This window comes from Neolamprologus multifasciatus, chromosome 16, assembly GCF_963576455.1.
Source record: "Neolamprologus multifasciatus chromosome 16, fNeoMul1.2, whole genome shotgun sequence".
NCBI lineage: Eukaryota > Metazoa > Chordata > Actinopteri > Cichliformes > Cichlidae > Neolamprologus > Neolamprologus multifasciatus.
Genome location: NC_140454.1, coordinates 20,761,247 through 20,789,088, shown reverse-complemented (window position 1 = coordinate 20,789,088; position 27,842 = coordinate 20,761,247). Strand labels below are relative to the sequence as shown.

At 38.2% G+C, this 27,842-nt stretch overlaps 1 protein-coding gene across 2 annotated transcripts; it reads right to left on the bottom strand.

Annotated features, from left to right (window-relative positions):
* Positions 1 to 1,447: 1,447 nt before the first annotated feature.
* LOC146500763 (coiled-coil domain-containing protein 148-like) lies at positions 1,448 to 27,842 on the bottom strand. Of its 2 annotated transcripts, XM_085136305.1 has the most exons (15): positions 27,728 to 27,842; positions 25,755 to 25,843; positions 25,222 to 25,343; positions 20,700 to 20,803; positions 19,404 to 19,495; positions 19,153 to 19,304; positions 16,474 to 16,569; positions 15,772 to 15,944; positions 15,101 to 15,239; positions 11,966 to 12,172; positions 6,014 to 6,154; positions 4,444 to 4,562; positions 2,495 to 2,612; positions 2,176 to 2,310; positions 1,448 to 1,649 (listed from the first exon to the last, which is right to left on the bottom strand). In XM_085136305.1, the coding sequence occupies exons 2-15, from the start codon at positions 25,807 to 25,809 to the stop codon at positions 1,506 to 1,508; spliced, it is 1,797 nt and encodes a 598-aa protein (XP_084992431.1). In that variant the 5' UTR covers positions 25,810 to 25,843; positions 27,728 to 27,842; the 3' UTR covers positions 1,448 to 1,505. The 2 variants fall into 2 exon arrangements, with proteins under 2 accessions (XP_084992431.1, XP_084992432.1); XM_085136306.1 differs by lacking the exons at positions 19,153 to 19,304; positions 19,404 to 19,495; positions 20,700 to 20,803.

Sequence of the window (27,842 nt, the reverse complement as noted above, 5' to 3'; positions counted from 1 at the left end):
GTACACACATTTATATGTGTATTTGTACATGAATATTTCATACTTTAAGGCTGCCTGTTTATTTAAGGGAGATGAACAAAACACATTGGAATTGTACATAATAATATCACGGATGATAAATTCAATAGATTTTAAGTAGATGCTTGTGCATTCTTAAAGTCTTATATGTTGAATTGAACTATGTGATCTGTTCAAAGCCTCTCCCAGTCAGTGCTGTTCTCCATGCCTGTCTGACTGTATATGATGTTATTAGCACAAACACTTTAAAGGTGATCATTTAGGACTTCAGCAATAATACAGACAGCAATGTAGTTAGCAATAAAACAGTTAGTTTTATTGGGAATTGACTTAAACTTTTTTTTCAACAGGAGAAGAATATCTCTAACAAGTTGATTTGTTCACATTTTCACATCTTAATTTTTAAGTGAAATGTGCATTTTTGAGTTTATACACTGTGTGTATAAGGCGACCGTTTGTGGTGCATTTTTCTATGTCTTAACAAAAGGTGAACAAAGGTGTTTAAGTTCACCTAGGATGATTTGTTTTCATTTTCACATGGTCTTACTGAGGTGATGCGAATTGAAACATGCATTCTTTGTTTTTTGGCGGTCATTGACCCTGAAAAAGGCGCATGAACCCTGTTATAGAGTATATGTGTAAATATGTATTATATCTACTGTAGTTATCCAGAAATATATCCTTGTAAAATAACACAAACCTTCAAAATGATATGTTCTGTATCTTGATCTCCATGTTTATCTCTGCCAAAGCTGGAATTACAGTCCAGCAAGAAAGGAGATTACTTTGAATTTTAAGGGCATGTGTTTAAGACCAAGAAACACACTTCAATGAATTGAAATAAAAATATCACGTCTGGACATTTTTGTAGATATGGAGTCTTGGGGGGGGGGTTTTTTGTTTGTTTTTTGGCTTTTCAAGCAATAAGTGGTTCTAAAACTGATCTTTGAGGAGCCTCAAGTCATTTTAGAGTGAGAAATAACTATCTGTTGCTACAAAAAGAGATACCAGTGACAGTGGTGAAAAACACCTTCTTACATGCTTTTTTAGAAGAAAATTATTCAGCAATTTCTTTTAGATAAGAACTTCCAGCAGTGTATTTTAGTGAATGCGCTATCAAATATTTGAGGATGTTAGTAGCTTCTGCAACACAAGATTTTTTTTATGCAAATACAACCCACCCTAAAATGCAGTCCGTCACTAAAGATTGATTTGTCTTTTTCTTTGCTCAACACATCTGCCTCTGCACATCTGCACTCAGAGATACTATATGTATTTCTCATGTATAAAATCTAGAAGTTAGTAATTGTAATTGTCATTTGGAGGACAATACTGTAGTTAAAAAAAAAACTACTTTGTAAGAACTGCAGCTGTTGTAAGCACTCTTAATTAAAAGCCATGAAAGATTCTTACACATGAAGCAAATTCATTATAAGCCATATGTTGTTTAATATTGGGACAAGAGTGGGACTTAAACAAAAGTTGGGTCAGAATTTAAGTATGGACCTTGTGTCACGCCGAGGTAGTTTGGGGGGCTCGATGACAGACAGAACCTCTCTGGCATACTGACTCTGGTGTAGACCGGCCTCCCGCAGAGCCTGCTCAACCCGCACTCTTGGATCAGACACAATCTGGAAGATAGATTTTTTTTTTTATAAACACAGCTGCTTTATGCAACCTTTGCTGTTTTTAATGGTTCCCTACACATTTAATACTTGACATAAGGTTTGATCATTAATTCATCATCATTTGGTGCCAGAAGAGAAAAGCATCACAGTCTGACAATCATTAGTCAATACCTATATTACACAATACCCAAATCCTAACCTGTTAAAACAAAACCACACACAGACTCTACAGTTCACTGACTGACTTTGGTGGCCTTGAAATTAGACTGTTGAGGACAAACACTTTTTGGCCAGCCACCCAGCTTACATAATTTTCCACCAGTGCATGGGTCACTGGTCAGTGTCACCCAAAAGGAACTGAAACTTAAGTGACTTAATGTAACGAAGGAAACGTGAGTGAGGGAGCCAGACGTCATGTAGGCTCAATACATACAGAGCAGAGATAAGAGGACAGGGGCAAATGATCATGCAGCCTTAAAGACTTTGCAAAGAAAGTGGATATAGGAGGGCAGATCCTATCATGTCTCACCTGTGTGTCTGTGTACGTGTTTATACTGTAGAGAGGCTTTTGGAGCTCAAACTCGTTTACATTCAAGTGTCGACACTTCCAAGCCTCTGTGTCTGCCATCATCCTCACTGGGTCTGCCTCTGCCACCACCCCAACCTTAGATAAATAAGAAAAACATACACTGGATTTACTAATAATATACAATTGTCTTTTTACTTACTGCCATAAGGTGGCAGTGATGCCTTTACTCAGATAAGGATGAGTCGAGTTTTTTTCCCCTGTGAGTTATTTCCACTGACAGAACTAATCCAAGTGGTTGAAAGACCAGATAATGCTCCACCTGGTTTCTAAGAGCTTCCAGACGATTCTGTCTCTCTTCTTCTTCTCTCTGCTGCTCAAGCTCCCGCACCTCTCTATCCAGCCGTCGCTGTTGTAGCATATCTGCCCGAAACTGCACCCTAGAGGAAGCAGAAAAGGTGTGGACATCAGACCTAAACAATCCCTTTCTTCCTCTGCCACTGCCACAATCAACATTACATATTGCTCCTGACACAGCAGACCTCCAGGCTGTGGAGGGCTCTGCGGTGCTGCCAGAGTGCAGCTCCTCTCCCATCACCTGCTTTTATCTCTGTCTCAGCTCCTCAATGAATCCCTTTTGCATCTGAATTCATTCTCACAGCCAAAGTCAACAACATTATACAGATTCAATGTGAGTGTGTGTCTGCAGAGAAATCAAATGGAAACCACACCATGCAAGAGAATGTTTTTAAAGGCACGTTTTATTTTTCAGCAGCAAGTTAACATTAGTCTGAGACATTATTTTTCCTGTTGAAAGTTTCCAGTGTGCTCACGTCTGACTGACCCCGCATCACTGATGAGGTGCGACATCTCCAGTGACTCAGCAAGGGTCGAGCATGGAAGTGTTAGAAAGTTGGAAATATTCAGAGAAAGTACTTGTGATGCTACATTGTTATCAGAGCATTCTTTTCATGAAACTACAATCAGCAGTGATTTCTGATTAATACTATGTTTTTCATTTAGCAGTACATATTCCTGTGTATTCAGTAAATATTTTATGATTGATATACACTAATACATTATATATACCTGTTCAACAGCTGATTAACACAAACATCTAATCAGCTACTCACATGAGTTACAGCTACATGTCTACATTTAGGTATGCAGACACGGTGAAGATGACCTGCTGAGGTTTAAAGGAATCATCAGAATGGGCAAGAACACTGATTTAAGTGACTTTGAACATGGCATTGCTCTTGGTGCCAGATGGGATGGCTGAGTATTTGAGAAACTGCTGATGGGCTTGGATTTGCCCACACAACTATAGAATTTACAGAGAATGGTCTGAAAATGAGAAAATACGCAGTAAGTGCCAGTTCTCTGGGCGAAAATGCCTTGTTAATGCCAGAGGTGAGAGGAGAATGGCAAAGCTGCTTTTGAGCTCATAGTAATGCATCATCAACTCACAGGATGTGGTGGAACAAAGGATTCACATTATAGATGTGCAGCCAACTTTCTGCGGCAACTATGCAACGCTAACATATCGATATGGACCAAAATCTCTAAGAATGCGTCCAGCACTTTGTTAAATCTATGCCATAAAGAATTAACAAAGTTCTGAAGGTAAAAAAGCGGTTCAACCCAGGTACAGAAAAAAGTGTACCTAATACAAAGTGACCACAGAGTGTATGTATAAATATTATATTGCAAACACAGCACACAGTGGGCTGATGGAAGGATAAGACTATGTAAGTAATAAAAAATATAGACACTGTATTCTTAAGTTTTGTGTCCATGAAAGTTCCAAAGTGTATTATTTAATTAGTCAGTGAAAAGACTGACTAATGATACATGATACAAATGAAGGTGAAATGGTAATAATTTCCTGTTTACTGCATAATTTCCTAATACTCTTGTGTGAACTCTGTCACTCACTGCTTACAACGGAAGTCATGTAAAAATAATTTAGTAACTGTATTTGTTCAAAGTGCTTCACATAATAATAAAATGCAGCATGCTAGATTCCACTTTTTACTCGAATGTATTTTTAAACAGAATGTGAAATAGACACAGGTCACTTGTAAATTTTGGACAACACTGTGAATTCCTGTGAGTGATCGGCCAAATCGCATGCATAAAGTGGCTGACTAAAAACATGTCATGGCTGTTTTGAGTAATTCAGAAATTCTAAGGGTTCTGAGCTGCCTTTAACAACCTTGATGCACTTGACAGCACTGAAAACGTAAGGTCCCATGGTGCAACACTCACCTCTCCTTATCTCGCTTTGCCTGTTCTTCCATGACGCTTCTTAGATTAGCAAGCCTCTCTTGATCCCTCTGCTCCAGCACTTCTCTCCTCTTCTGCTGCTTTAAATAAAACTGTCTGACCTGGGGGTAAAAAATCAACAAAGACTAAAACTGAACAAGAACAGTGACTACACTTCCACTAAGTTTACTCCCACAGAAACTCTTAGGATCATCATGTCCTATTGATTGAGACAGAGCGGGAATCAGATAAGTGTAAATAGAGAGAATGAGATGATATTTCAACGTCTGCCAGACTATTGTGCTAAATTATATGGAATCCAATGAGGCCTAAATGTTCTCATTAATCAGAATGTCTCAGGTTGCCTATACTCGCCTAGCAGACCCCTGAGGAGAGATTTAATTAAACAGTCAGACACACACACACACACATATTCTGGTCTGTCGTACCTGTGGGTTCAATAACTAAAGTGAATAATCAAAATACCCATGTAATTATATCCACAATGTGCTTTCAATTTGATATCCATGCATGCCCACAATTAAATCATTCAGATTCAGGAGCCATAAATAGCAAGAAATTTGAACGCGGTGATTTTTAAAAAAAAAAAAAAACAAGCTACCTACATCAAAAACCCTGCCATGGCGGAATTATTCTTTTATTTTATTCATTCCTAAAGTCCTTAAATACAATGCATTTTTATTTACCCAAAGAAACTCTATGGCATTTCTAGTACTTCTAAAAGAAAGAGACAATTACTTTCAGCAGTTGTTTTGTAGGCATTCAGTGATATTTCATTCCTTGAGAAGTCATTCATACACTCATCTGTTCATACACATGAAAAGGTTTTAGAACGAGCGCACATACAAAACGATTTGATGCTTTTGAGAGTACTTGCTTCACTATGAAATCAATACTGTAAACACTCATCTAAACGTAAACTAATCCCCATTGTCTGCTACATAGTTGTCCCTTGTTTTTGATTGGATGTGTGCATGTTAGTGGATGGAACGCACCATAGTGAAGCATAAGAATTCATACTCATTTTATCCCACAAGAACAATTAAAGTGGGCCTTTCACTTCCACATTTTTATTCTTGGGCTTTGCTGGGGTAGTGTTGCATGAGTCACAGTTCAAAGAAGTTCCTCTTTAACAAACATATGGTCTTGTGTCTGATGCTTAGTTCATCCTGTGTACTGTCTTAAAAAAGCTACTTTTAGCTCCTCTTTCCTGAAAGCTGGCCATAGTGGCAAACTTCTCCTGATTGGCTGCCCTTCACAAACAACAGAGTTGTGTGCCTGAGATGACCATATTAAGGATCTCTGCTCTTATTGTATGATACAGTTCAACAGTAGAAAGCTTTTAGCTTTAAGGAATTACTCGCACAAAACACTAACCAACCAAAAAGTAGCATTTATCATCTAGAAAAATGCTTGCTTTAATAAAATATATAATATAAGCTAAGGTGATTTAAGGCTTTACACATGCAAAAGTGTAGACATTAATAAGCAAACGTCCCAGGATTTAACAAACCTATAACAACATTTGTTATAAGGGTGGAGAAGTGTTTACTTTTTCTTTCTGCTGCAACCTGATGGCGGCGTCCTTCTCTTGCTCCCTCTTTAACCTCGCCTCTTCTTCCTCTTGTTGTCTGGCTGCTATTGCTGCCTCAAGCTTTGCTACCTCCTCCTGCTGGGCTCGCCACTGCTGCAACTACAAATACACATGCAGACACACATAAGGGATGAAGGAGAAAAGAAAAAGGCACATTCTTGTCTATCAGCAACTGATTTGAAAGAATTATTCACACGGAGACAACCAGCTGCCAAATTGTGGCACGAACTCCAGAGGAGGTGCCAAAACTGCTTTTCACACTTTTCTACATCCCCCTCAGGCCCCTCTAAACAATGAATCATAAAGAAAACCCTTGCGTTTGAGGCCTACACTAAAACAAAACGTATGCTAGTGAGGAGAATGGCATCCTTATTCTGCAATTTAGATCAATTATATTTACACAGAAGCTCCTCCAGAGTTAAAAATGTAGAGATTTTTCAAGTTTTAGCTGAGAAAAAAAAGAAAACCAATAGCAATCCTCACTCACCCAGCTAGATATTTGGAAAGAGACTGTCTTAACTTTTCAAACACACACATACCCACAAACATTTCCTAGGGAATGAGTGACAGGTTCGTTATGCAGCAGCCTCTCTGTGGCATGCCGGGTATTGAAGTGTTGAATACTGACCAGGCAGACAGATTTACAGATCTATCAGAGGAGAGCTTAGAAATCTCCAAAGGGATGAACTGCAAATTAACATGGTCACACACACATTATCACCAGCAGTATCATCAAATTAATCATACATGATGTCTGCCTGAGAGAAAGCAGCAGCTGTGAGATTGAGAGAAGAATTTAAACACTACAGCCTCTAATCCACTTCTATTTAGCAGTGCTAAAGATGGAAATACAATATGGTTATTCTTTCGATGTTTCGAGTTCTCAGTATTACTGAACCTGGAGAAGTAAGAAAATATTTATTTATTTACTTTTGCTTCTGGACACTTTTTTAAAGTTAACTTTTCTTTTTTTAAAATTAGTACCAGGCTCTCTACTACCCTGGCATGTACTTTCCTCTTCCTCCTCTTCATTCTTGCCTCATAGCTATGTGCGCACTTGCTATTTAAACAGTTTCCATTATTGCTTTGTTTAGTATAATCCTGTGGTTGTGAACGGTCACAGTAATGATTTGAATAACTTCTGGTGTTCACACAATCAAACGCTTAAACCCATGAAAAAATAAATAAATAAATAATAATAAAAAAAATGAAATTTTGGCATATTCTGACAAGTTACCCAATATAACTTTAGTGGGCATATTTTCTCAGCAAAACAAGTACACATAATTAAACTATCCATCAAGTTCAATCTATCAATATAAGATACCTGCAAAATGTATAGAAAATCATATATGCAGGTGTGTAGGGAGCACATATATTTTGATACACTCAGGTCACACAACAATGAAATGTTTCTTTAAAAACTCCAAGATCCCCAGTGTCTGAATGTGTTTTGGAAGACTTCTTGTTTAGGCAGGAATGAAGAGGCATTTTAGGTAGCACAAAGAGAATAAAATGGTCATTATGTACAGTCTACAGTAATTTGTCACTGGAATCTCATTTTCTGTGAATTCAAATGGAAATGGGAAACCATCCTTTTTCATGGTAGCACAAAAAAGACTGCAGAGATGTCAGAATAACAAAAGAATGATAGTCTTTTTATCGGAGCACTGCAGCTGGCTCAAAGCTTTTGTTAATATAACTGTACAGTTAAATGTCTTTTGTCAGCCGGCATTGCAGCAGCCATCATAACTTTCTATTGCAAGTTATTTAATATATATAACAGCTGATGGAAGCAAATTAGGCTTAAAAAAAAATCAAAAACCATAAAATCATCAGCGCTGTAAATTACTGCAACAAACAGAAGCGAGAATAGCATTACTCCTTATTATGCGGGAACACTCTGCTGAGTGACGTTAATGATACATGAAATTTACAGAATCTTTTAAGGAACAAGAGCTGAAGTCCATTACAAGATGACAAAAATGAAACTATGCAATTATTGTTGTATTTTTACACCCAAGACAATGAACATTTTCCTGAGTTCCATAACAGGTACATCACTGTGCAAAGGATAAATTATAGACATATGCGTAATTAACTCCTCAGAGAGTTGTCAGCTGAGCCACTGTGGAGCCCACACACTGTCTCAGCTCCACAGTTGTTTTCATCTGGCCACCAGAGAGACTCGGCAGCCACTAAATGACTGACTCGATGACAGGCGATCTCCTCACACAGAGCCTAGAGAATATCCTGATTACTGTAGGAAGAGCACATAAATAATGTGGCCATAAGTTAATCTATAACAGTGATGTTTGTTTGGTAAAGTACTCTGGAGATAAGGTGGGAGGGTGGAGAGAAAAAAAAGAGTGCTGGCTATAAAAGAAAACCTCCGGTTTTGTGAAATCTTTCTTTTTTGTTTGTAGTGCCGCTTGTCCTTTGGCCTGCTCATCCCTTTCCCACCTGAGCATGTTGCAACAATCTGTCATCCCTCCAGGCTTTATTTACTCATGTGGAAAAAAGAAACAATCACTCATCAAATATGCCTGGGAGTGAGATACAAGTGGGAGGTAAAATGAAAGCAAGGACACAATAAAAGGCCAGAATTAACAGTAACACAGAGAACAATACGAGCTAATTACAAGAGCCAGAACAAACAGATGATGATTTGAAAAGAAGAGTCTGTGTTTCAGTGATAAAATGGAACGATTTTGAGCTGGGTCTCATGCATGTAATGTTGACTAGTTATCTTAAATATCTTTTTATTTTAAAACAACCACAGCTTCTACAATTTCACGTCTGGAGGGCTTTCTGAAACTGCTATATGATCAGTAATCTCATCTGAGTGCATACATATGAATTTAGATTGTCTTCTGTGGCATCCTTGCCCCGTCTAGAACAGAGGAGTTCAAGCAAACTCTAAAATCAATTACCCTTGATTTCTTCCCACTGCACCATTCCCTGAAGAGTGTCTGAGTGGGATGGCAGCACACAACCTCACTCACTATAATGAGGTCAGAATCAGACCGGCACTGACCAAAAGCTGTCCTGTGTATGCTCTCATCTGAACCCACTGAGAAGACGAGATGTGGAAACCCAAGGAAGAAAACGTAACGAGTAGGCACTTACTCTACCGCCTTAACCAAAAAGTACCATCACTGAAATCTTTCTTTTAGAAATTTTTTTTCACAGTAAGCTGTTTCCGAAGGGTTTGTTGTCTTTTTTGAAACTGTGCTTTCCATCCTTTTCCATCAGATTACCCCTATATGGAAAAAACAATTGTATTGTTAAAAAAAAACAAAAAAAAACCCAGGATGGACTGCTCTTGAATTATAGATCATGTTGACATTTAGCCCTCCATAAAATATACATTTTGATTCATTCATTTATTTATATTATACTGCCAGCTCCAATATGCAAGTTTCTGCTACCATTTAACTGTACAGTTATACCATACCAAACTCACTGAAAAGCCTTCAGTTAATCCAAAATGCTGCAGCAAGAGTACTGACAGGGACTAGAAGGAGAGAGCATATTTCTCCTGTTTTGGCTTCCCTTCATTGGCTTCCTGTTAAATCCAGAATTGAATTCAAAATCCTGCTCCTCACATACAAGGTCTTAAATAATCAGGCCCCATCTTATCTTAATGACCTTGTAGTACCATATCACCCTATTAGAGCACTTCGCTCCCGCTCTGCAGGCCTACTTGTTGTTCCTAGAGTATTTAAAAGTAGAATGGGAGGGAGAGCCTTCAGTTTTCAGGCCCCTCTTCTGTGGAACCAGCTTCCAGTTTGGATTCAGGAGACAGACACTATCTCTACTTTTAAGATTAGGCTTAAAACCTTCCTTTTTGCTAAAGCATATAGTTAGGGCTGGACCAGGTGACCCTGAATCCCCCCTTAGTTATGCTGCAATAGATGTAGGCTGCCGGGGGATTCCCATGATGCATTGAGTTTTTCCTTTCCAGTCACCTTTCTCACTCACTATGTATTAACAGACCTCTCTGTATTGAATCGTATCTGTTATTAATCTCTGTCTCTCTTCCACAGCATGTCTTTATCCTGTCTTCCTTCTCTCACCCCAACCGGTCGCAGCAGATGGCCGCCCCTCCCTGAGCCTGGTTCTGCCAGAGGTTTCTTCCTGTTAAAAGGGAGTTTTTCCTTCCCACTGTCGCCAAAGTGCTTGCTCATAGGGGGTCATATGATTGTTGGGCTTTTCTCTGTATCTATGAAGCGCCTTGAGGCGACATTTGTTGTGATTTGGCGCTATATAAATAAAATTGAATTGAATTGAATTGAATTGAATATTTTCCTACACAGTACACTAAATACAACAGGGATGACTCACAGTAGAGTCAGGGGAGTTGTTTGGATCAGAGGGAGCAGCTGCAGAAACTAAAGCATTAAAGAGGCAGACGCATCAGAAGGAGAATCCATCTTGCCTCGCTGCAGTGTCACTGTGCAGTGATGATAAAGGCAGTGGAAAGAAAGACTGAATGAAAACAAGAAACCATCTTCGCCTCCACGCAAACTCAAATATGTGCACATCCACCACTTAAATTACACTCCATAAGAAAAAAAATAATAACCTATTGACAGTCAGTCTTCAGTTCCCCAACTTTTGCTTTAAGTTTAGGATAATATGCTTTAAGACATATCAAGTATATGGTCATATATAAAGTTGCACTACTATTTAGAAAAAAAAAATTGGGAGTTTTTTTTGTTTGTTTTTGAGAATGTACTATCTTTCAAACTTTTGTATAGAAAACATTTCAACTCTTCAGTGTGACACAAATGTGAAAAATAATCTACTGGCAGGTAGCAGAAGGAAAGGGGTGGAGATTGTTATTCACAGCGCTACAAGAATATAGACTTTTTTGAGACCGATACAATCTTTGGTGATTTACAAACCTGATATTTTGGCCGATATTCTCTTATATTGTTTTTCCCTTATAATATTTGGTAACTGTAGCGAGTCCTAACTAGGATGATATGAAAATGTTGTTTGAAAATAATCTTGAAAGTTGCAGAGTGCCCTCTGGTGGACAAATTATGCAACATCCACATTCATAGAACAGAGTTTCTTCCATCTCCTCTTTTACTTTTTAATTTTCATTTATCAGTTTTAAATGCCCATACCGATATAAAGGCAAATACCAATTATCGGGCAATACACCACCCTCGCCAATATATATTGGCTTGGCTCTAGTTATTAACTATATATTGTGGTTGTTAGGATTAGGATCAGTCTCATAACAACTTTCGTAACAAGATACCAAAATTGGGGTAAACAGAAAGAATTAATTCATGCCAAGAGGGAAGAATTCACAGATCTGCACAGCAAACAATCCTAGAACTTTGCATCTGCAAAACAACCTCTGTGGTGTTTTTTTGACAAAATGAGATTTGGTGTTGTCGGCTCCCACCAGCCCTACCTCATACATCAGTGTCTTATCCAAACAGCCACAGGACATAAGCAACTTGGTGCTATATCAACACCACATGGATTTGTTCACATGAGTAACTTGTTTGTTGTGCGAATGTGAACTAGCACCCCTTGGAGACAGCAACATCATGTTTGCAAGACCATTCTTATTAGCTTGTTTGCATTCACAGCCCATCCCAAGTGGCAGCTAAAGCAAGAGATGCTGTCAGGCAGCCTGGCGTAATATACAGCCTCATCAGCAGATATACTGTATACAAGCAGGCAATCTGCTCCCTCAAACTTAACACTATCACAGCTGCACATGAGATAGCTTGAAAGGAATATAGGAAAAAAGATGTTATGTTAACTATATAGCATATATTGAATATATATGAGGAAAACGTATATTCTGGCAGCATAAGTAGATTTCAGTGTATCTCAAAAATGCAACAACTAAAGACTCAAAGGTATAAAAGAGACACTAACTTTTTCTCTGAGATGCAAGTAAATGTCCTGCTGGTTCTGGCGGTCTCTGTGTAGCTCCAGCTCCTCCTGGTGGGCATGTTTTGCCTCCTGCAGTGTGACCTGGGCTCGGGCCAGGAGTTCTTCATGGTCTCGCTGCCACTGCTGGGGCACTGCTCTTAGCTGCGCCTGGGTGAAGCGCTGCAAGTCCCACACATATTCATGCTCCAGCTGGAAGAAGAATGAGAATGGACTGTGTACTGTTTGTATGTTTAACTGTACAGATATATCAGGCACAATTATAAACAGTCAGAAAAAAAACCTGGAAGATGACACTGTGATCATAGTGCTTCAAAACTAAAGCACCACAGCCCAAACGGCAACTCTGATATATTATGCATCGTGTTGCACCAAATTAACAATATGCTAATGGGAAACCAAAAACTTCCTTTGTTACAACAATCTACAATAATGGCAGCAGGACCATAGGGACAACTCTGCGTCAGATCTAACTCTGCTGGTGTACAAAATGGTCTCTCTCTCTCTCCTGGCTGTGAAATGTCCTACAGGAAAACAGTTCCTTTCTGTGTGAGGGCTGCCTGTAGCTATTCATCATTGTGTCAGTGCTCACAGAGGCTGCACCACTTGGCTGCTTCATTGGAACCGAGGGAATGATATTCATCTATGGGCTAATAGTGGCTAACTGACGGTGGGAAGGCATTAGACGGCTGAATGGTTTTATTGAAAATGAGTGAGCTGACAGACCTGCCAACGGAACAGAAGCGCCAGAGGCAGTCAAGCAAATCCTGTTTATTAATACACAACTTTAGAACTTGAGGAAAAGCCCCCCCCCCCCCACCTCCTTTGTTCTTCCCTTTCTCTTTTTGCCCCTGCCTTTACTGTGGTTTGAAGTAAAGACTAAGCATGAGCCTTTGAGATATGTGCATATATGTTTGCATGCTTGTGCACAGGCTTGGGTGCACTTCAGCCATTGCACTCGCAGTTTGTGTGGATGCATCCACCGCACTGTGCCTGCAGTATACACTTAGAGTGTAACATCACCTAGTTCGGCAGCTGCATTCACATTTCCTCTGCAGAGTAAGGTTTCCTGGAGGAGAATGTGAAATAAATAATGGCCATATAAACTCAGAAGTACAAAGAGGTATGAATATTTTTTACTATTAGCATGGAATATTATTATTACTACTATATTAATATTATGAAATCCTGCTGATTCTCTGCTGGTACAAAGATAATAGACATTTAATTGCCCCATCCAGCAGAGGGAGATCTCCACTTATAGCTGGCTGGAGTACAACCACCTGATTGTGAAAGTGACATGCTGGTTTTACTTTAGGTCACCCAAAAATACAAGAAATTACCATATACAGATTAAAGTGACACTTTTCTGAGATAGGGATAGCTACTTGGATATCAACTGAAGGCTATGGTGGGATAAACTACTGCAAGATATGATATATTTAAAATATCTTGAGGTTAAAAGAGAAAAGTAATAAACCTTCTACATTTCCCCTATTTTCCTTTGGATATTTTTCTACAGGATCAGAGGAAGAAAAAGAAGAACAGCAAGAAATTGCAAACATTTAGGCTGCTTTTGTCACCAAGGCTCTTAAATTGTTACATACCACAAACCATTTGTCTCACACCTTCTATTCAGCTAAAACATGAATGACAAAAGCAACAGAAAATGACGCTATCATCCTGAAATGACTGCACAGAGATCAAATTTAACGGCAGGTGAGCAGAATACCATAGCTCAAACAAGAACAGGCTTCAATGCTCTAAAGTGAAAAACAACATAAAAAACATTAGGGCTAAGATGCTGACTCCATAGAAATATAATTAAATTGTGATTAAAATGCTAACTATAGAATTTCCAAGTCACCAATTTGTCTGGAGTGCTAATGGGAATATCACAAATCACACACATGCCAGTCACAATTCATATTTTCATTGAAAATGCACACAGGCAGAGCTGAGTTCAGCTAGGGGGACCATTTTACTAGTTTGCTGGATATAATCAAAGACATACTTGTTCGGTTGATTTCATTTAGATATCAGATAGAGAAAAAGCCAAAAACTCTGAATAAAATCAAGATTTCTTTTTTCCACATGCTGATAGCAGAATAGCATTTGTGAGTGTAATCAGAGGGGTTTCAGCAAATCAATCTATAGCTCTCACTGATTATCCTATGCACGCAAGCCAGTCTAATTATGACTAATAGCTGAATTAGTCCAACTCTGGGAATGTTTCTGGGTGAGGGGCATGGAGAAAGACATCTCTCCTCCTTGCAAGACTCCCCTAAGGCTGAACGATCACAGCTCTAAATGCAGCACCCAGCTGGAACTGATATGAGGACAGGTCTCTGGGTGATGGTGAGGACAGAGAGAGGGTCTGGCGGTTGTCATGGTGATGCTAGGCGGTGGCGTGAGCAAATTGTCCACAGTGGGTGACATGGCATATCCTGCAGCGTGCTGAGCAGATCATTGTCCAGGCTTATCTATGTGTCTCACTGCTGGGTTCAGGGTACTAAGCTACATTGATCAGGGAGCTTGGGACTCACACTGTGGGGCTGCTTCTCACAGGGGAGTAAAGTACATTTTTAAATGGGTGTGTGGGAAAGTTAATGCCTTAATTTATGGTAAATGCATGTATGTGTGTGTTTTGTGTGTAGTAAAGAAAAAAGAAATAATAATAAAATGATGCTTGGTGGATAGTGACCAATCATTCAAACCTGGGGACCAATTTACCCAAAGATACATTTTAGGCTTGAGCAAGGCATGTGAGCAAGGCAAGGTGATCATTGCTTCACCAGATTAATTACATTATACTACAACTATTTATTTATTTTATTTTATTTTTGACTTCTGCTGCTATTAATGTTATGCCACTACTATTCTAGTCAATAAAATGTCATAGAATATACTGTAAAAACCAAAAATATACACAATTTACTCTCACAACTTGTAGGAAATTAATGCAAAAAGTCTTTACATATGAAAATATCAACCATCAAATTTTGTACATTTAGAGATTTTTACCTATTTTCTGATTAGAACAATAGCTGGCTTTTCTGTGTGTCCATTTATAAATAAATTTAACAATTAATTCAGATTTTTTTCCCCTAAAGTACTTACCAGCTCTTGTCTACTTTTCCCAGGAAAGAATCTCAACAGCATATCCATGCAGAGGGCTCTGTGGTTGGGTATGTCATGAGTATACCTAGACACTGTGAACGTAAAGCGTTCATGATCGTGCTCACACCAGCCACAGAACCTGAAACAATTTCAACACAAACAGTACATGATCAGAAAGGAAAGCACTGCAACAGATAAGCAACACTACAAAATTGTCTTTCTCTACCTTCATTTGACTGCATTGCATTTTCATATAGTACATGCAGATAAAAAGCAGTGATGTGTAACAATAATATAAAAGCAGCTGTATGCAAATAAAAATCGAGCTCTGAAGTAGCTTGGAGATATTGATATAATCACTCTCCTGGTGAGAAATACGTATTTAAAAGGTTGTTTCTGCAGAGTGAAGTGACTATGCATCTATATGATTTTAATATCCTGTTGAGTTCTTAATCTTTCATCTTGATCTGTCCAGTTACAGCAGAGCTCTGCTCCCGCATGTAATTATCTAAATGAAAGGCTGAAGATCATTAAAAGCCTATTTCAGCCACCTATTTCACGTTAGCGGTAAAAACCAGCGATATATTTCATCCAGCAATGCGTAAAAATGTTGAATTATGCAAATAAGGAAAAAAAGCAAAGCTTAAATCTTCAGACATCTTCAGACATACCTGTCTGTCCTTTGCAGTTGTTCTTGGAGGCTCTGCAGCCTGCTCTGGTATCTCTCTGATAGGGAGTGAAAGGCTTCGTTCAGTGAGTCCTTCAGCTCTGGATAAGGGCAGTCTGAATTCAAAACCTCTCCTGGAATGTTCACCAAATTATCTGAAGTACTAGTGAGATATTTCTGTGAAGGACAATATGACCATCCTTGAGGTTGCCTGTAGACTTTTTATGTCCTTGATATATACAGTTTTACATAAAAGTTTGGGATAATCATATATTTTGACTGACATCTGAAATTAATACAAGCAAACACAACCCCTCAAGCAGGGGTTCAAAAATTTACGCTGTGGACGGGTGTTTGGAGAAAACAGGGAGAAGCATTTCCTAAAACAAACATCTTGCTAACTGTTAAGCATACTGGTGAAAATATTCAGCTTTGTGTTATAAATATCAACATGTTGGATGCATATCTCAGTAGTCAGTTATATAAGCAGAACTGTAAGGAGGTTACTGAAAAATAGAATGATGACCCAATAAACGTCTAACTTAGTTCAAAATAAATAAACAAAATATTAAAATGGAGCAAACTTTGGCATTCCCTGCATAATGAAATGTTAATTTTCTCTCGCGACACACTGTAGCACTCACTTATTAAGGTGAAGAATATGCTATTATCGACAATGGAAATTTCTCTGCATAAAATAACAAACCTCCAGGCCAAGGCCTATAATCTCTCTCTCCAGGTCCAGATACTCTTCATCAAGTTTTGCAATAATGTCATCTTGTTGTGCTTTGATAAAGTTTATCTGTTGGTACAAGGATGAAAACATAAAAATGTATTAAATACAGTGTTAGAAAACAAACATGCCAGTTTGACCTTATGTTGTCAAGAAAAAACAAAATGGTAAAACAGAACTACAAATCTTGCTCTGGCTACCTTGGAATTCCTCTGCCACAAACAACTCTCTCTCAAGATATTTATATATATTTTCTTTCGGTCATCTAAATTTATGAACTTCTGATAGACTACTGCAATAATAGAAAATCACTAATTAGGCCTATTAAAACTGTAAGAGCCTAATTAAAAGGAGTAGTTTGATCTAAGGTAATGTTTAAGAAATATTAAGCTGTGAAGTGTTTTTTGGAAGCAAAAAATACATATATGATGTATTTGATCCTGATCCTGATTGTATTAATATACTGTTATGACTTGTTATATTGGTAGACAATATCACCCAATGAACAACCACCTAGTGAACAACCAAACAATAAGGCATTTGAAAAGGAGAAGGAAATAGACATCAAATTCAAAGAGCTACCCATGCTCTGAATACTGACAAATGTTTTGTGAAAAGAGAGTTTATACATGACTCCTATAAAAACGAACTAAACACCAGGATTCAATAGCTCGTAGAACCACCTTTAGCAGCAATAATCTGAAGTAAATTAAAGTAATCCTTTTCTGTATGACTCCATCTGTCTCTCGTGTCATTGTGAAGGAATTCTGGCTCACTCTTTTTTACAATGTTGCTTCAGTTCCTTGAGGTTTGCAGTCATTTGTCATGCCACAGCATTTCAGTGGGGTTGAGAACTGGACTGCAATTTGACTGCGTGGGCCACTGCAGCGCCTTGACTCTTTTCTTTCTCAGCCATTCTGTTGGACATTTGCTGCTGTGCCTGGGATTATTGTTTTGTTCCATGACCAAATTTCAGCCAAGCTTTAGATGCCTTATATTTGACTCTAGTATACTTTGGTATGCAAAGGATTTTATCTTCAACCCGGTGACTGCAAGGTGCCAGGGTCCCATAGTTGCAAACCATGCGCTGAAATGATTTGATGAAATGATGAACATGGGTGGGTGGCTGTAGCTCAGGTGGCAGAGCAGGTCAGCCACTAATCAGAAGGTCGGTGGTTCGATCCCAGGCTGCCTCCTGGCTGCATGCCAAATATCCTTGGGCAAGATACTAACCCCATGTTTGCCTACTGGTGGTGGTCAGAGGGCCCGGTGGCGCCTGTGTCCGGCAGCCTCGCCTCTGTCAGTGCGCCCCAGGGCAGCTGTGGCTACAATGTAGCTTGCCATCGCCAGTGTGTGAATGCGTGTGTGAATGGGTGAATGACTGAATGTAGTGTAAAGCGCTTTGGGGTCCTTAAGGACTAGAAAAGCTATACAAATGCAAATGCAAACATTCAAAAACGGAAGAGATCTTAGTGTTCCAGAACAGCACAAAAACACAGATACAATGAATAAAACTGATTAACTGTCTGATGGCTCTTATGCTTTTGTAAGGGATGAAGATAAGGAATGAATGAAAATGAAGGTGTCTTACAATATAACTACACCCGTCACCCACATAAACAGCAGTAGTAAAATGATTTCATAGATGCATGAATGCATATGTGGACAATTATAAAGTTTATTTACTGAAAGCCAATTACAATTGTAATTGAGTTTGTTCTAAAATATTATGTTATCTCTTTTAAGTTAAGAGAAAATAGTTTAAGCTTTAACCTATTAATATTCATTTTCAAATTATTATTCCTATTTTATTATTATTCAAACCACATCTAGAAATGCTAAAAGCAGTATTAACATTTTTAAAAGTTGTACACAAGCATAGCGTCGCCTACTGTGTGCCTTTCTATTTCTTTTTGTACCACCCAATTCTGTGCCAATTTTAGTGGGGGTTTTTTAAACTCCTCACTTTCACTCCAGGATGAAAGCATAATTATACAGCATTCAGCTTCTCTTTTTTATTGTGAGACAGAGAAAGGAAAAGTGGTGGAATAAGAGATTGGGAAAGGAAGACAAAATGTGTGTTTATCAGCAGTCAGGTGGGTAAGGGCTATGGGCCAATAAAAGAATAGGAGGCCATGGGTGGGCGGGGGGGGGGGGGGGGGGGGGGGGAGCATGAATTACACAGGTCCGACAAAATGGCTGGCATATGCTTCATTCCCAGTATGGTGTTTCTTTAAAGACCTGGCTAACTCCTTAATCTCACGATTCATCTCTAGAGCCAGCAAAAAGCCTCTCAGAGTCACAGACAGAATTTATGTCTTTAGGGTCCACAGATATCTAACAAACAACAGCTTCATGGACAGCATATACTGCTGGGCACAAGGTAAGATCACTGTGTGAAAGTAAGAGATTTTAAACTTCTGTGGAGGAGCTGGATGGGCTATTTTGGTCTGGTACCTGCAGAGAGTTTCTGCCGATTAGATTTGCTTTTGAAGGCTTGAAGTGCATAGACAGGAAAAAATACTGCCACTTTTTTTCTTTTTTCCCCAATCAAGGACATATGTTGCAAAACGCTCTTTTATACATGTATATATATATATATGGCTGGTCTTTATCAAAATCACTAAGCCCTTATTCCATATCTCACAATACCTGTTGTATCACTTGTTCCCAGTTTGATGGATGTGCAGAGAGCTGCTGATGTTGTACTTCACCCAGTCTGAAGACCAGGTCATCCTTGACCTGATAAACAGGCTGCACAGTGTTTATCCTGAATGCCTCAATTTCCCTCTCAAGAAACAGTTCTAAAACCCGAAAACACACAGGTATACACATTAGCAGTGCACTGCTTAAACAGCAAGGTGATGGTGACACAAATGCACATAAAAAATGTAGTTGTTTACCATATTCTTGAAGAGAGAAGATGGCACTGTCCGTTATATTGTTTGGCCTGATCTGCTTTATAAAATAATGGATGTCATTTTCAGCTTTCTCTCTGTTGGAGAGAACAAATGCATTCTAATAAATGCAAACACATCCATTAATTTAAATGACAAATAATGAACTCATTTTAAACCTAAGCATAAATGATATAATTATGCAAAATGGCCTATTTCAGAATAAGAGACTTTATTTATTTATCTATTGATGCAAGCATCACTGTAATGCAGTACCTAATAAACATGGAGTTAATTTCAGCTTCCTAACGTTATGGAGTGCTCTGTATCTTAATCTATAAAACTATATGACAACTTATTGATCTGAATTTGTATAAGCGGCCTGAAAGGTAGCTGCTAATTATACATAACGGTGTAAAAAGTATAAATTTTACCCTTAAATGAGTTTTTAAAAAAAAGCATGTTCTTTGCATTTGGCTTACAACAATTCCACATTTAGAGATGGCCATAAGAAGGTGACAACTTTTTTTCCATCTATCTCACACACACACACAGTATTACAGACTTCGCTGGTGGACTTTCTCCAAAAGTTTGACAAAAGTTAGGGGTAGGATGTCTTGTTGCTGTGAGCAGCTTCATACTGAAATGACCCACAGAGAGATCTACAATAATTATTTGTTTCTTGCTAACATGGTTGAGATGGTTGCAAAAAGGAACAAGTAACCATAGAGATATACTTTCCTGTTTGCCTGTTTGAATCCCAAGGTACTTTAACTAGATATGTGTGGAGAGAGATGCAAGCAGTGGCACATCCTTATGACTAGGCTCATTACTGAGGATAACGCTTGTGTACATCATTAACCTTGGGTGGCTCAGACATAGTCATTATGCAGCCAAACAAGCTGCACCCCAGAGCTAGTGCTGCCCTTCTCACTTCACAAGACATGACACTGCTGGGGCCCCCAGTCCCACACTTCTGCCTCAACCCACAGAGGAACACTTTTCCTCCATTTAGTATACCCCTCTGTCTCTGCATGGCTATAACCACCCACTTCTCTCTGTTAATTCAATGTCATGGAGTCAGAAAATCAGCTTAAATATCCTCTCTTCATTTTTTCTCTGATACATTTTTGTTTTGTCTTTTTTGTGTGTCCAGTTTATTCATTCATTTATTTATTTATTTATTTTTCATGCATGTTCCTGGCTAGGCATAATGGGGCTTAAGTGGAATGGTTGCATGGTGTAATAGCAGATTCAGAAAACTGCAGCAGATAATGACAGGGAGTAATAGGGGGCTCTTACTCAGCCTTTTGCAGCCTGAGGCACTCTGTGCTCCACACCTGTCTGTGCTGCCGTAATATGGAGCTCTCCTTGGTTGCCTTGGCTGCACAGCGAGTCTTGTGAACCTATAAGATGGTTCACAAGGCAGTTAAATGCAAAGCAGGAATAAACAGTTTTCCTGGAAGTACAACATGCATTTGGCTGGAGTGCTTGCTTTTAAATGCACTTTAACTAGGAACATTTATTTCCGCCTACATTTAACTTCATCCGGAGAGATCTCTATGCACAGTGCTTTAACGCATCAAATGTCTAGACCATTTTGAATGAAGCACAAAACATATTGTGCATATAGTTTATACATACATCATAATGTTGCAAAGAATGTGAAATACACAGTATTCTTATGGTTGAAAGTATTTTATCCTGCTTTTTAAAGGCATGCTTCAGTTTTTATTAGCGTTATTAAATCTTTGAGTGACTCATAATGCAGCTGGAACAGTGTCACTATTAATGCAAAAAAAACAAAATAAACTGGAAAAAATTTGATGAAACACAAATGATACACATTAGGCATGTTATTAGGAGAAACGGGGGAGGTAGCAGTCTTAATCTATCATCGCTTGTGGGTCCCCCCCCCCCCGATCAACCCTCTTTAAAGCACTCCGTTAGAACACCTTTAGCGTAGCAACGCATTGTCTTATCAGTGTTTTTTCACACAGGTCAGTGGCTCAGACGACTCTACAAAATATAATCTCACAAAACGAAAACATGGTTGCAAGTAATTTCCAGATGAGAAGTGAATAAAATGATTTGGGTGTACATTCAAATGCTGTGACTGTCTGTGTGTTCAGAGGCGATTGCTGTTTTTGGATACGTTTTGCTAATGCTCATTTTATAGTAACTCAATCTACAGTGCTCAGTTGGATTTTAGTGCAGCACTGAAATAAAAAAGGCCAAACTGCTGATATTCCATGCCTCTTCCAGGCAGTGTATTATAGGTAATTTTAATTTGCACGAGCTGTCTAATAACTCATTTGGACTGCAAAAACTGTGCCTGGAGCAAAACTTACATCACCTCATTTGTAGTCTCACTCTGCCAAATAACACTAATTAATAATAACACCATTAATATCTACTCTTATTAGCATTATAATAGCCATTAAATTGGTTAGCTTTCCAATCAGTTTTTAGGTAAAGGCACTTAAAACATTTTAGTGAACATTATTGTTTGCTTAAACCCAACCAGAGGAAAAATGAGGTCTTTAATTCTCTTATTTAAAGTTTTTCTCACACCACATTGTACATTTTCACGCATTTAACAACATTTCCTTCCATTTAATTCTTAACCCATACCAATCTTATTTTCATGCCTCTGCTAAACAAAATGTATGGCATTTTAAAGATCGCTGACATAACACCTCCTGGCTTCCAGACAGAAAATGTAAAAAATGTATAAAATATTCAAAGGTCTGCCTGGATTACATGCCACCTTGCAAGACCCATACGAAATACCTGGATAAAAAAATTGAAAATGCTCCTTTGCGATTCAGAAGACCATAATACCATCGGAAAATCAACTCTGTACTTGACCTAGAATATTCTGTGTAAATCCATGGCTCACCCTTCATACATTTCTCACGTTTCCATAGATCTTTCCACAATAGGCTCCTTGACTTGTCATAAAAGAAAAAGGATTTATGTTACTAATAACATAAAAGACGATTTTCTTCCAACTCTGGTTCATTCTTTCTCTACTTTCTGTGAAATAAACATGCAGTAGTTCTTCATGTGCAATGAAAAGTTGCACTACTTCAAGAAACAAATGAGGCCATTTTCAATTTGAAAGCAGCAACACATTTCTAAAAGAGTTGGGCCAGAGCCATGTTTAGCAATCTCCTCTTTGTGTAACAACAGTCTGTGAACATCTGAGGAGACCAGATGCTGGACTCCTGGAGAGGAATGTTGTTCCATTCTTGTCTGACGTAGGATTCTTGCTGCTCAACAGTTCTATATCTGCTTTGTCATATTGTTCATTTAATGATGTGCCAAATGATTTTAATTGGTGAAAGTTCTGGACTGCAGACAGGCCTGTTCAGCACCCTGACTCTTCTGCTACAAAGTAATGCTTTTGTAATAGATGCTGGATTGATGTACCCCATATCATCAAGAACTGAGAGCTGATAACAAGCTGGATGATCCCTCTCTTTAGTCCAGAGGATGAAGGATGTTTTCGGAAAAGCATTTCATATTTAGATTTGTCTGACCACAGAGCAGTTTAACACTTAATTCAGTCCATTTCAAATAAGCTTTAGGCCAGAGAAGACGGTGCCCTGTCTGAATCATGTTACACATGGCTTCTTCTTTGCATCACAGAGTTTTAACGTGCCTTTGTGGATGACATGCTGTACTGCATTCACAGGCAGTGATTTCTGGAAGTATTCCTTTGCCCATGCAGAGACTTCCATGGTAGAATCATGCCTGTTTTTAATGCAGCGAATCACGTCACAGGCATCCAGTATAGGGGCGATCGTGGCTCAAGAGTTGGGAGTTTACCTTGTAATCGGAAGGTTGCCGGTTCGAGCCCCGGCTTGGACAGTCTCGGTCGTTGTGTCCTTGGTCGAGACACTTCACCCGTTGCCTACTGGTGGTGGTCGGAGGGCCCGGTGGTGCCAGTGTCTGGCAGCCTCACCTCTGTCAGTGCGCCCCAGGGTGGCTGTGGCTACAATGTAGCTTGCCACACCAGTGTGTGAATGTGTGCATGGATGACTGGATGTGTAAAGCGCGTTGGGGTCCTTAGGGACTAGTAAAGCGCTATACAAATACAGGCCATTACCATTAATCTTCAACCTAGTCACTTGTGTACAGAGATTTGTTCTCTGAATCTTTCGGTGATACTATGTACTGTAGATGACAAGCTGTTTACATTTTATGGAATTCTTCCACAATTAGTAGACACAAATTTTTTTCCCAGATTGGTGAACTTTGACTCTCTAAGATCTCTTTTTATCCTCTCTGACCTGTTGCCAAGTAACCTAATATTTTTCATGAAATACTAGAATGTCATATTTTCTATCTTCTGTTATTAAAAAATATAGTTTTATGTGATTTATAAATCATTCCATTCTGTTTTTATTTATATTTGTGTCAGTGTCTTAAATTCTCTATAATAGGGTTTGTATATTCAGCTCGTAGACATCCACATGAACAATGTAAAAATAGTTGTATGAGGACATTTAATTTCCTTTCATACACAATGAGTAAAAAGTCATCTTTTTCAGTTTAAAGGGTTTAAACTTAAACCACAGGTATTGTTATAAGCCATGTCTCGTTCTTTTTTCAACTTCTCCCTTCAGGTGTTGCCACCCTATCCTCTGCATCACACCAATTACCTGCGTGTCCTTTCTCACTACATCCATTAACCTTCGTTTTAGTCTTCCTCTTCTCCTTTGGCTTAGTAGTTAATCTTAAACTTTTTCCTAATACATGCACTATCACTCTTCTACCCATGGCCAAACCATCTCAACCTTGCCTCTTTTACTTTGTCTCCAAATCAGCTCCATCCTGAGCAGTCCCTCTGATATACCCTTTCCTTATGCATTTTTTTTATTCTTTATTGCTCCTTTTAATACATTTTGAAATACAAATCATCTCTGAAATGTCATACATGAGTAAAGGATCAATAACTTTGCAATCACACACAGGGGATTCTCCCGCAATATTGGAGACATGGAATCTGTCAGTTATGCATTTTCTTATAATATAATGTGTTTCAGCAAAAACACGTAAACATTAATATAGGTGAATCAGTAGGGAAAATGTAGCAATATTATGCCCATTTGTTGGATGTCTACCTGCAAAAATGATCCTATGCTTGAGGCTACTCATGGTAATTTATTTACGTCACCAATATGAGATGTTCAAAAAGCCTGCTTTTTCAGGAAGGCCAATATGAACATAGCCTCTCTTATCTAGGTTATCCAGAGCGCAGGATTGAAGAAGCCATGGGCTACCACGATGATGCCAGAAGGCTTCTGACACAATTTACTAATTAAAACAACATAGGTCTAACAGCCTAATCTCCAGTGCCCCTAGCATTAACTTTTTGATCAGCTCATAATCATGTGACTATGAACTTCACACAGTGTGGTGGGAAAAACCACAGGAAGCCAAATGAATATTCACAGAAATGCCATTCTGTATGGCAGTGATATTACTGCTCTCTTTCATGTTGTTGGACAAACTACAAGAATTATGCAATGTCTATTTTATGCTAAATGAAATCCTTTTACAGCGTGTGGCATATATGAAAGAGTGGAAAAAGGTAAACACACACACACATGCACGCACACAGATATTGCACTTTTTACTACTACTGAGGACATGCTGTTTAGTTAACACTTCCTTTGATGTATAATAATAATAATAATAATACTCCTTTATTTGCTGCTGAATCATCGTGTTATTAAATGCAACAGGACTTTATTTTAGGAAAACACAGCTTTTTTTTATTAGCACAAGGATGATAGTGCTAACTAAAGGTTACCTTTTGTCCAATTAGATCAGTCTCCTGGCGTCTGGCATCAACAATCGCTAGTAGTCTTTTATATTCTGCCGGCTTGTACTTTGAGCTGCCAAGACCATTTTTCATTCGCACTGTCAGTTTTTCTGCATGGATGAAAACAGATGATATGGATGAATTAGGATCACTGGAATTCTTGAAAATCTCATCACTTTTAATGTCTGAAGTAAAAACTTTATGCTGACTTCAGCAAAAAAAAGGTTAGACAGAGGAGCAGCACCAGTTAAGTTCTAATAGATTGTATGCGTAATAAAGAAATGATTGCACAGGAGGAGGGGGATAGCGAAGACAAACTGTGTCAGACGTTTTTTTTTCATTGCTTCGGCTTGACTCAAGGAAGCAGGTGGATAAACACAAGCTGTGCCTGTGACAAAAACAACAGACTTGAAAAGCACCTGGAGAATTCCACATGAGGGCTTCAGGTCAAACCGGTTCAACAGTTCAGTAGACCACTATGTCAGAAGCCAGAATATTCCAGCCATTTTTCACTCACTTACCAACATCTTCCGTTTTAATGCTCGTTATGAAAGTTTGTAGATCCTTTCCACTCATCACTGTGGAGCTTTATCTTCATGCACCAGAGTACCTTCAAAATAAATACATTAATTATTGCGCTGCAAACACATGCACAGCTTTGTTGCCTACAAAAAAAAAGTTTGGTGTGACATTGTTTGAAATGCTAGTTAACATCAACAAGTTTTAGTGTACTGCAGCCAGTGAGTGTGTGATATACTGCTGGAATGTTTTTGGGGGTTTTTTTTGCCTTTGTTTTGGATTAAGCTTGGAAAGATTTTCGCACAGGATTCATCTCCTTTCAAATGCATGGTATGTGAAGAGATGGGATGAACTATGCAGGAATTAATTTTTCTATGATTGGAGGGAAAACAGATGCGCTGTTCTGATTCCTTTTCTATTTTTTGCCCATGTCTCCATTACATATAGACTTAAATACCGATTTTAAGGACAGCAAAATTATTATTTTTTCCATTTCAACACCAAATGGCAAGCCAAGGTTAGGATTCAAGACATAGGTCATTCTAGAAATGTCAATTTTTCTGTCCCTGGCTTTTACTACACTTAAAAACCACTTTATTTACAATTTATTTCCATGTTAAATTTGAATATTTTTTCCTTCCTCATCCATTAAATTCACAATATCTGTTTTTTAAATTAAATTATATAGAAGAACAGGCACCACCACAGCGTTTGTCCCCACAGTGGAGTAGGGTGGGTAAAGGCTGTGTTTTTTTTGTTATATTTAAAATGCATCAAATCAATCAGCTATGTTAAAAAATATGATGACTGTGACAAAATGAAGCAAAATGTGAAATAAATATTGTAAGATATATAAAGAAAATCATGGTCCCTTAAAACTGTGTCACTGGTGTTATGAGAAAAGTTTATTATTTTGAAACAAAACATCCCAATAATGACATCACTTGACTTACTATCACAGATTTCCTGAAGCACTATAAAGAAATGGTCATGATGAGACCAGTGTCTCTTTTCATTTATCAGATCTTTTCTGTTTTATCTTGTAATTTCATAAGAAGCTTTTAGTTGAAGTCACTAATATGACACAGTTAGGAAATTGTTAAAACAAAACAAAACAACAGAATATAAATAGAATAAATGACATAATTTGGTGAGTACAAGATGACTGACATCATGTGGTTTGATGCTTGCAGCATCTATTTCGTAAAAAGCATTTTCCATGAAAACTGTCACTGCTATTACCTTCCTTATGGGTAACATTAGACCCCCGAGATAATAATTTTACATCCACTGAAATTTGGTATAGGTATAGGTTAAGATATAAAGAATGGCATTGTCACTCGTTTTAAGTGTTCTTTATATGCTTTCATTTGATTTTATTGCTAACAAATGGCTTTACAAATATCATACATTGACGCTTTGAACAGAAGCTTTGAAATAGTAAAATATTATCTTATGATTTTTGCATTATCATTGCATTATTCTAAATAATAATTGATAGAAGCCCCCCCCCCCCAAATTTGCATAATGAGTAAGATAACACCAGTGACGAAAAGGTGGCACATGGGGTAAATGTACAATATAAATATTTAAAAAAAAATCATTAGGTTGTCTTTTTTCTTTTTTTCTTTTTTTTTGCTGTTAAAACTATGGACATACAACTAGCCTAAATATTTTCCAAGCCAAGCTCTGTTAATTTACTTTACCGACTTTTACCAATTATTATATTACTTAATTAAACTAGAAAACGCTTAACTTTATCATTGTCATAGCTGCTACTGCTATAGTTTAGCGACAGTACTTAGATAGAACTTATGCTCAACCTTACAAAAAAAACAAATAAAAAAAACAAGTGAACCAAAGGTTTCCTACAAGACCAAGCTCAAACTATACCTACAATAAAGTTACACACAACAATTAGCAATTATTTGCGTTGTAAACTAAGTATTTATACCCGACGAGCCACCTAGCTTACCTTGCTCTCTCCCTTCTATAGTGTATGGGTTGACAAAACAGGTAACCAAGGTAACTATCATCTTCTCAGTCATTGGTTAATTTAACAACGCGTACCTCTTCGGGAACGCCCCCGT

Excerpts from the sequence above, each read along its gene's own strand:
- LOC146500763 (XM_085136305.1), bottom strand. The coding sequence starts at position 25,809 with ATGAGTGGAAAGGATCTACAAACTTTCATAACGAGCATTAAAACGGAA. Across the intron at positions 6,155-11,965 it reads ACTTGCATCTCAGAGAAAAA|TTGCAGCAGTGGCGAGCCCA; the intron begins GTTAGTGTCTCT and ends GTGTATTTGTAG. Across the intron at positions 2,613-4,443 it reads GCAAAGCGAGATAAGGAGAG|GGTGCAGTTTCGGGCAGATA; the intron begins GTGAGTGTTGCA and ends TGCTTCCTCTAG.